This window comes from Nestor notabilis, unplaced genomic scaffold (assembly GCF_000696875.1).
Source record: "Nestor notabilis isolate BGI_N333 unplaced genomic scaffold, ASM69687v1 scaffold23047, whole genome shotgun sequence".
NCBI classification, from domain to species: domain Eukaryota; kingdom Metazoa; phylum Chordata; class Aves; order Psittaciformes; family Psittacidae; genus Nestor; species Nestor notabilis.
The window spans coordinates 50,518-59,434 of NW_009938121.1; the positions used below are offsets into that span (position 1 = coordinate 50,518).

General features: G+C 38.7%; 1 protein-coding gene across 1 annotated transcript in view; it reads left to right on the forward strand.

The window, feature by feature from the left end:
- The window catches only part of PI4KA (phosphatidylinositol 4-kinase, catalytic, alpha), a 57,087-nt gene extending 48,490 nt beyond the window's left edge, over positions 1-8,597 (forward strand). The window contains 10 exon segments of the mRNA XM_010019176.1: positions 216-288; positions 408-478; positions 1,063-1,172; positions 1,790-1,894; positions 2,326-2,451; positions 2,780-2,900; positions 3,559-3,718; positions 4,995-5,084; positions 5,961-6,044; positions 7,891-8,597. Of these exon segments, the coding sequence (XP_010017478.1) occupies positions 216-288; positions 408-478; positions 1,063-1,172; positions 1,790-1,894; positions 2,326-2,451; positions 2,780-2,900; positions 3,559-3,718; positions 4,995-5,084; positions 5,961-6,044; positions 7,891-7,942 (992 nt within the window). The 3' untranslated portion in view covers positions 7,943-8,597.
- The last annotated feature ends 320 nt before the right edge of the window (positions 8,598-8,917 follow it).

The window sequence follows — 8,917 nt, forward strand, 5'->3', positions numbered from 1 at the left end:
AATTGTGTTTTGTTAGTTTCTGGCAATCACTCACTAATGAAAAGGGGATACTGCATCCTCCCTGGCTCACACACATCATCTCCAGTTTATTTCTAACATTTTATTTAATCCAGAACTGTGTGCTGAAGTTACAGACACTAACATCAGTTACTCTCCAAGTTGCGTTGTTGTACTAGCCAGTGGGTTTGTTCTCAGCTGTCTGCTCCATTTTGCAGGCTGTTACTTGCCCAGCAATCCTGAAGCTATTGTTTTGGACATTGATTACAAATCAGGAACTCCTATGCAGAGGTACCATGCTCTTGTTTTATTTCCCATTAAAGTAATTCATGATATTTTAGGATTTTTTCTAGAAATCCTTGTTTGGCTAACTTGCACTTATCATCATCTTTGTTTTTTTCACAATTTAGTGCAGCAAAAGCCCCCTACCTGGCTAAATTTAAAGTGAAACGATGTGGAGTTAGTGAGCTCGAAAAAGAAGGTTAGTAACTGCATCTTAAATGATCAACTACTAATTAAGAGTCAGCAATTCCTTTAAAATTGCCTGCTTTTAGTGACCTGTAATGCAGAAGTAAAATTATTTCCATGTTGAATTTTATCTGCTGTAATTCAGCTCAGAAATAAAACTGGATACAAGGAAGAGAGAAGAAAATTCTGAAAACTTAAATCCTTTTTTTTTTTCCCCCTAATTTTTTTAACTCCCAGGAAGCAAACCACATAGTATTTGGAAGAAATTTTAACAGTTAGAGTAACATAGCAATTGATTGTCTTTCCCTGCTTTTTAGACTGTAGCAAATTCCAGGATTTGGGAGGGTTTTTTCATAATAAATTCTGTTGGATGCTCTAGCTGACTAGCTTAATGCAATTCAGGCATTATCAGGTAATCATGAACACTATCTTAAAATGTTCTAGTTTGAGTAGATAAAGGTATTCACCTTATAAGGCAGAAATATCTGTAGTGCACCTGCAGCGAAATGTGGTGGTTTTGAGTGCAGAGGACTTGTCATGGTAGAAAGTTACTAATTGAAGTCCATGTCTGGGTTTTGCTTTGTGCTCTTCTTGCAGGTCTGCGTTGTCGTTCTGATTCCATAGATGAAAGCGCAGAAGAAGGGGTGGACAGTAGGAAAATCTGTTGGCAGGCAGCTATCTTTAAAGTGGGCGATGACTGCAGACAGGTACAAAGCTGTTGGGCTTTGCAGCTATAGAAGACAGATTCGTAGGTGACAATATGTAAGAAGAAAATCATTTAAGTATAGAAATACTTTTCTTTGGAATTTTGAGAGTCTCCACTAGTTACAGGCTGAGGGAAAGAATCGTATTGTACTACTAGAGAAATTCTGGTTTGGAAACAAAGGCCATTCTTTTAAGACAGTTTACCATGACTTAAAATTCTTTTTCAGAGTTTATTTTCTGATTGCACTATTGGTAACAAAGCAGTATTTTCCAGGGTGGTATCTTGTACATTGAAACTCGATTGGTTTTGATTAAGAGGGAATGCTAGCTGTTTCTCCTGGAGTTATTAGTAGCCCTCTTATCAAAGAGTGATGGAATAGTTTGTTCTTCTTAGGTCAGCAGTTAAATCCTCAACATGGCTTGCTACCCACTTACACAGCATTTATCTTTTCCCGTTTTGATTTCCCCCAGAGCCACTGTGCATGCACTAGCACACATCTGCAGACCTGCTGGGGTAACTTTAATGTTCACTTCAGAGTTCTTCAGAGCATTTTTGTAATCTTAACTCATGATCCATAACCCCTGTAATGCTTGTGCAATTTTTTTTCTTGTATAACAGGACATGTTAGCTTTACAAATCATCGATCTCTTCAAGAACATATTTCAGCTGGTGGGCCTGGATCTTTTTGTGTTTCCATACAGAGTGGTGGCCACAGCTCCTGGGGTAAGTACAATTAACTGTACGGCTCTAGAAAATGGTTCTTAATTAAAAAGGACCTTTTCTTTCAGCACACATTAAAATTCCCTACTGCGAGGAAATACTGGCAAATATTTGGAGCACCAGCAACAAAAAGAGTCTTTCCTCTCCTGCTTCCTGCTTTCTAAAACTTTTGGCTCTGAAGTTTTGCTGCTTGTGGTTATTCATGTTTGTCGTTAGATTTTTGGGGACTACATTGCAAGTAGTAGAAAGTCACAGAGCCTGCATGGAAATCCTAAGAAAAATTGATATACTTTTTTTATGAACTTGAAATTCAGTATTCAGTGATGTGTAGGCTTCCCACATTTCCCAGAGGACCTGTATGACTGCCAAGAGCCATGAACGAAATATATTTTGGGAGCGTGCTTTACAGACCTGTTTCTCCTCTTCCCCTTCAGTGTGGCGTTATTGAATGCATTCCTGACTGCACATCCCGTGACCAGCTGGGCAGGCAGACAGACTTTGGGATGTATGATTACTTTACAAGGCAGTATGGAGATGAGTCTACCCTTGCATTCCAGAAGGTAAAATATCAGTTGGGAAGCACAGCAAAATCTCAATTGAGAAGCATTCTAGCTATAAGAAATAATGACAAATAATTGAATAATGGCTATCATAATGCTGTATTTGCTTTCTGATGCTGATAATCCATTTTTAGCTATGAGTGAGTTAGCTAAAGGAATTATTGCAGCTGTAGATGCATGGAGATTGTCATTGAACATTGCTTCAAACTAGTCATGAATGGGGGGGAAAAAAAACCCCCAACATTGTTTAGCTGTGTCTGCTGCTGGGATGAGACTTACAAAATTCTCTGTATTCTTCTGATTTTGTTTTATCTTCTTGTTTGTACAGGCTCGTTATAATTTCATCCGCAGTATGGCTGCATATAGTCTTCTCCTGTTTCTGCTCCAGATTAAAGACAGGCATAATGGCAATATCATGCTGGACAAAAAGGGACACATCATTCATATCGGTCAGTCACACTCACATTCAAATATCAGTAGTTACATTTCCTTCTGCTGTAAAGTATTGCTCTGAGAAGGCAATAAGTCATTTCCCTGCCCAATCTATATTCTGAATTCACGGTTTATAAATATACATGGGATTTTTTCATCCCTGTTCACTATTGTGTGTATATTTGTGTTGGCTTCTTCTGTGTAAATTTAGCTTTGCAAAGTGTTACCAGCTTCAGGAAAGTATATACACACACATACCTATGGGTTGTGCATGTATATGTACTTATGCATACATACATATGTATATTAATGTAAAAATACATAAATGTATCTTTAGGTTCCTTTCATCACTGTATGGGTATGAATTAAATTTGACAAGTAAATTTATGTAATTATGTGAGGCTGTAACCTCTGCTTTAGCTTTGATTTTCTGGAACTGCACAGATGTTTCAGCAGGGAGTTTATTTGATGTCATTCTTGTGTCTAGTCTAATGTTATGGTGATGATTCTTTTGTTGGTGTTTTTACACTTCACCACAGTTCTAGTTGGAGGTGAAATGTTGGTAGAAAGAAGTAGGTATTAATATGTGAAATCCACCTCTCCTTTCTTCTGTCAGCTTTGACAGTGGAGAACTAATCAACAGAGTTTATAAGGCAGATTATCTTTTGTGCACAGATTTTGGATTCATGTTTGAAAGCTCACCTGGTGGAAATCTGGGCTGGGAGCCTGACATTAAGCTTACTGATGAGATGGTGATGATAATGGGAGGAAAAATGGAGGCAACTCCATTCAAATGGTTTATGGAGATGTGTGTCAGAGGCTATCTGGCAGTCAGGTAAGGTGTTCTTAACTGCTCAAAAGTGGAAATGCTTGAATGCCCAAAACCAGATGAGAAGATAAATAATAATACACATTTGTGTGTAGGTGGTCTGAGCCTGTGAGACTGTCCTGGTACATCTTGCAGACTTTGAAACAACTTAGTCCTGCAATTTTACAGCCTAAATTTGTGGGGTTTTCCCTGTTGTTAAGTAACTATTCCAGCTGAAACCAGGTCATCTGTTCTTCTGTTATATTTAAAAATTGTATACATTCTAGTCAATGTGTAAATGTGATTTTACACACATTTCCTCACATGATTTAGTATGCTGTTAAAACTTTGCAGTAAGAAACTACAGGAGAATGAAAACCTTTCTTGTTTTCCCAAATAGGATGATCACATTTATCACCATCTCAGCTAGAGTTAATTAGGTAGGAAATGGGAAAAAGTGCTACAATTGTCTGTTGTAAAATATGCAGGGGTTTTGGTAGCTCCACTCTTCAGCTGTGATTGCCAGCCACTCACAGTAAAGGTCTGCAGTTTTACCTGGCTCTGTACCAAGCTCACAAGGTTTGCTTTAATATGCAGGAGTACTAATAAATCTATATGAAGAGGATGTTGCATGTGGGTGGGAGGAGGAGAAGTACAGGAGTCTAGATAAAAGCTCATTCTATCACAACTATAAAGTATTATTGATGTTATCTTACAGAATCAAAGTTCCTTCAGCTAGTAGTCCCAGAAGGGGCTGTCTTGGAGTCAAGACCAATTTGGTTCCTTGAGGGGGAGCAATCTGGAGAAAGTTTTGTGTTGAGAAAAAAATGTCATCCAAGTAGCAGAGTAATAGCTTGGTAGGTAACAAGTGTTCTGAGTGGGAGGAGAGGAAGGAGAAGGGAAGCTGGGCTGATGTAGCAAAGAATTAGGAATTACAGGATAAGCTGTTACTGTGGTATTGCTGGTTTCAGTCTTTTGTACTGTTTTGATGCACTGATTCACCTGTCTGATGCTGAAGAAATGTTGTTTATTCAAGCACTGCATTGTATAATCCTCCTTGAGACTGTTTATCTTGCAGCATTCTGAGTATCTGGTAGTCCAACATTAAGGAGTGAAATTGAATTAAACTGGCATATTGCAAGCAATGGTATAACTCTACCAGCAAATAAAAGAGGATTATATGTGTTGATTTAATTACAGAAAAAGGTGTGATCCAGCTCAATGAACCCCTCAGCTTGCCTCCTTACTTACTAAAGCTGCAAGAGTTCGAGGGCTGCAGCCTTTTTGTCCTCTTTTTCTCTAGGCCTTACATGGATGCTGTTGTCTCACTGGTTACATTGATGTTGGATACAGGGCTGCCCTGTTTCCGAGGGCAAACAATCAAGCTGTTGAAGTAAGTCAGCATATATATGAACTGGAAAATAGTCATATGTTCTTCACAGAATGTATACTGCCACAACTTGTGCACTGAGTATAGGTGTCATGCTACTCAAATATTAACTGTCTTAAAGTTGTAAAAAAATTACTAACTTTTGATGGTGGAGTATCTCAGAAAGTAGGAATTCCAAAGGCCTTTTTGTAGAATTAAGTTTAAGCTGTTCATTTACTGTGCAAGTACATGGATTATCTTTAAGTCTGTAGGGCTAGCAAAATAAGACCGTAAAGGAAAGATCTGCTTTAATTGAGAGGTAATGTGTTGCAGAGTCTGATGTCCTCTGAAATCATGCTGGACTCTGAAGAACAGCATCTTAAAATTTGTTCTACAGATAATGCAGTAGTGAATGGAACTATGTTGTAACATCCAACACCTTAGACACATACAAATTCTAATGTGACACTTTAAACCCTTCAGGCTTATGCCTCCAGAGTTAGCTCCAGACTGAGCAGAATTAGTTCAGCATTTCCTGTATGTAACTTCCTGCAATTTCCTAAAGATAAATACAGATATATAAAGTATGATGGGCAGGAGCTGAAGGACACTATTAGCTGCAAAGATGTAAAAACAGCAGCTGCCTAGAAAGAGGGATCTCCTGGTCCTGGAGTTACCACTAGACTGATGATCACAGCCTCTGTCTCCACTATAAGACTAAAGGCGGCAAGTGCTTATTAAAACATTACGTCATTTGTACAAGGTACTCTCACAAGAAGTAGGTACTTGCAGCAAGTGAAATCAACACGTGGCCGAGCATGTGCAAAGAGAAATTTGTATCATGCTCAAAGGAAACCTCACTAATTTTTACTCTTGCTTTTTGTGATTTTCTGCATGTAGACATAGGTTCAGCCCCAACATGACTGAACGGGAGGCTGCAACTTTCATCATCAAGATCATCCAGAACTGTTTCCTCAGCAACAGGTTTGGCATCTGTGCATGTCTTCTCCCTACGGCTAAACGAAGGTCATCAAGCTTTGAGCAGAGCTAAAAAGTAGAGTTTTGTCAGTCAGATAACAAACATTTTTGAGTTGTCGACATTTTGATTATGCAGGATAGCAGCTTTGCTTCTGAACATACTTCATCTCCTCTCTTTTACACTGGTAAGGAAGGCTTAAGCCCAGGCTGGTCAAATAGCAAGGCTGGCTAGTCTAAAGAATGGAAGATTTCCTGTCAGAGTGAATCTTTGGCCCTAAAGTTAAGTATTTTGGCTCCTATGGCCATCTGTACTGTTAGGGTTAGATGTCTAGTTTTGATACCTCCTTTTATATAGGGTAGGGTCACGTCTATGAATAAAGGGATAAATAGTGAAGAATGGCATTGAATGGCAACAGGAGTAGCATGCCTTCTAGTCCAGATTAATAGAGATTGATCCCGAAGCTTGTTCCCTTTTATTTTTTAATAAAAAAAAATGCATATTCTATTGGTTTGAGTAAGAATGAATCTGAAACAGAACCACAGTGACTTTGCAAAATCTTTTTCAAAATTGCTTGTAGGCATTAAGTTGCCTGAACATCCTCCTGAAATTCTGAGCTGCTATTCTGTGCAAAACTCTTCTCTAGAAATGAGTTCTAATAGTTCTACTAATTTTTTCTTCATTACTTGATACTGCATTAACATATTAATCATTTTGATAGACTGTATGTTCCTTGTATAATACTGGCTAGGGAAAATACCTCAGGTAGAGAACATTGGCAGTGTGGGTTCTGAATGTCTTTGTGGCTGGGCCATGTTTATTTGTCATCCACTATTAAGTATACTATCAGGTAATTAGCAGTTTAAAAACCAACTTAATCACCAGCTAGCCCATCAACTGTATGGTTTCTTCCCGTCAAGTAAACAAATAGTTTGGTATCTCGTGCAAACTTTTGAAAGGAAATTACATGTAAAATGTAATTTTATTACATTTAATACTTTAAATACAATAAATTTAAAACTTAAATATCTTAAGTGCATGGTTTACTATTATCCCAGATAATACAGACTTTGTGAAACATACTGGAGAGTCTAATACAAACTGTTATTTAATTCCGTTTGGGGTCAGCTTGAGACCAGTAAGGCCCAAGTCCTGAGATACAGCCCTGCTAGAACTGAACTGGATTTTCTAGTGCCTGCTGGTGCATCTGCTCAGAATCTTAGATCAGTATTGGAGGTTACAAAGGCAGGCACACTGCAGTGTGAATGCCCAGATCTACTTTATAACTGACAAACTGGAGCTTCTCTACCTGTGGCATAGTTATTGTGACCTGAATAAACTCTTCCCATGGATAAGTGAGTTATCTGTAACAAGGCTTAGATTTGTTTGTTCAGTCACTCATCAGAGATGCTGCTATTCATGCTGTTATTTCCCCCGCACTTTTCATTATTAGCATTCTCCTTAATAAAGATTCCTTTTATTTCCACATAATCCCATCTCCATGCAGCCCTCATGATCTTGCTTCATTTAATATGCATTTCCTTCTGCTAAAACAAACCACCAATGCAATGTGAGGTGCCTCAGGCTTATCCAGACACAGGATCCAAGCTGCTGTTGCCACACTGAGCATACTTTTTTTACCTAGTTTAAACAAGAGCAGGATGTTTTGTGCTGTTCATAACAGCAACTGGGCCTTCACAATGCCTTCAAAGCACATAGGGCTAGTTTTGATTAGCAGCTGGTTTCCTTCACCCATGCTTTGTTTCTGTGGGATCTTGATGTTTGTTTCTGTGCCAATGGGTGCAGTGTTTTTTTAAACTTTCACTTACCTCTGGCTTTGCTTTTCTCCTCTAGGAGTAGGACATACGACATGATCCAGTACTACCAGAATGATATCCCGTACTGAGAGACACTAGAGATTCACTGCCGAGCTGAAACATGCAACCCTGTGCCCTCACTCCAAACCTGTAATAAATAGGAGATGCTCAGTCACACCTCGCTATCTTCCATCTGTGGTGTATGTGTGTGTACAAGTGGGTGCATGTTTCCTGGACATTGCAACAATCACTCTGATTCATTCCTTTCTCTTTACCAGTTCTAGATATTTCTGGTTTTCCTTGAATTTTTGGAGTTGGGCTGCAATCACAATAAGAATTGTACTATGATTATGAATGTGTGAAAGAGGTAAAGATTGTGGAGGCTGATAATTTTTCATGCAATGCAAGGATTTTATAATACCTTTAAAAAGTGAAAAATATCCTTTCCTGCACAATCCCACAAAATGCCATGGAAGGGAAGGGTATGGATTTCTCTTTGGAAGCAGAAACGTTAACTTGTCCTAATTTTACTGTAGAAAAGCCTGATAATCATCCAAGGTGGTGATGTCTCTGTAGCTGTGTTCATACTTTGCACTGTACATGGTCCCTGCTATGTGGTCAGTATTTCATATGTACATGAAGAATGTATTTTTTCCTTTTGTGTGTTTTAAAAAAAGAGACTCTACTGAAGATATATTTAATCTATAAAATGTAATAAAAGACCTTTAGACTTTGTGTCTGTTGTACATCCTTTGCCATGCACTGGGTTTTAGTTTATATACTGCATCATCCTGCACGTTTTTGTACTGTTCATTATATTGTGGCCTTTCTTTCTAATAGAGAAATCGGGATGATTCTTCACCTGCTTCTCACAGAATGGTTTGGGTTGGAAGGTTGCTCTAAGCCCCCTTCCTGGTTGCTCTGGCCTTGAACACTGCCAGGGATGGGGTAGCCACACTTCTCTGGGCAGTCTGTGCCAGCACCTCAGCACCCTCATGAATTAAATATTAGAAAGAAATTATTCCCTGAAACCTACCCTTTCTGCTTTAACGCTGTTCTTCCTT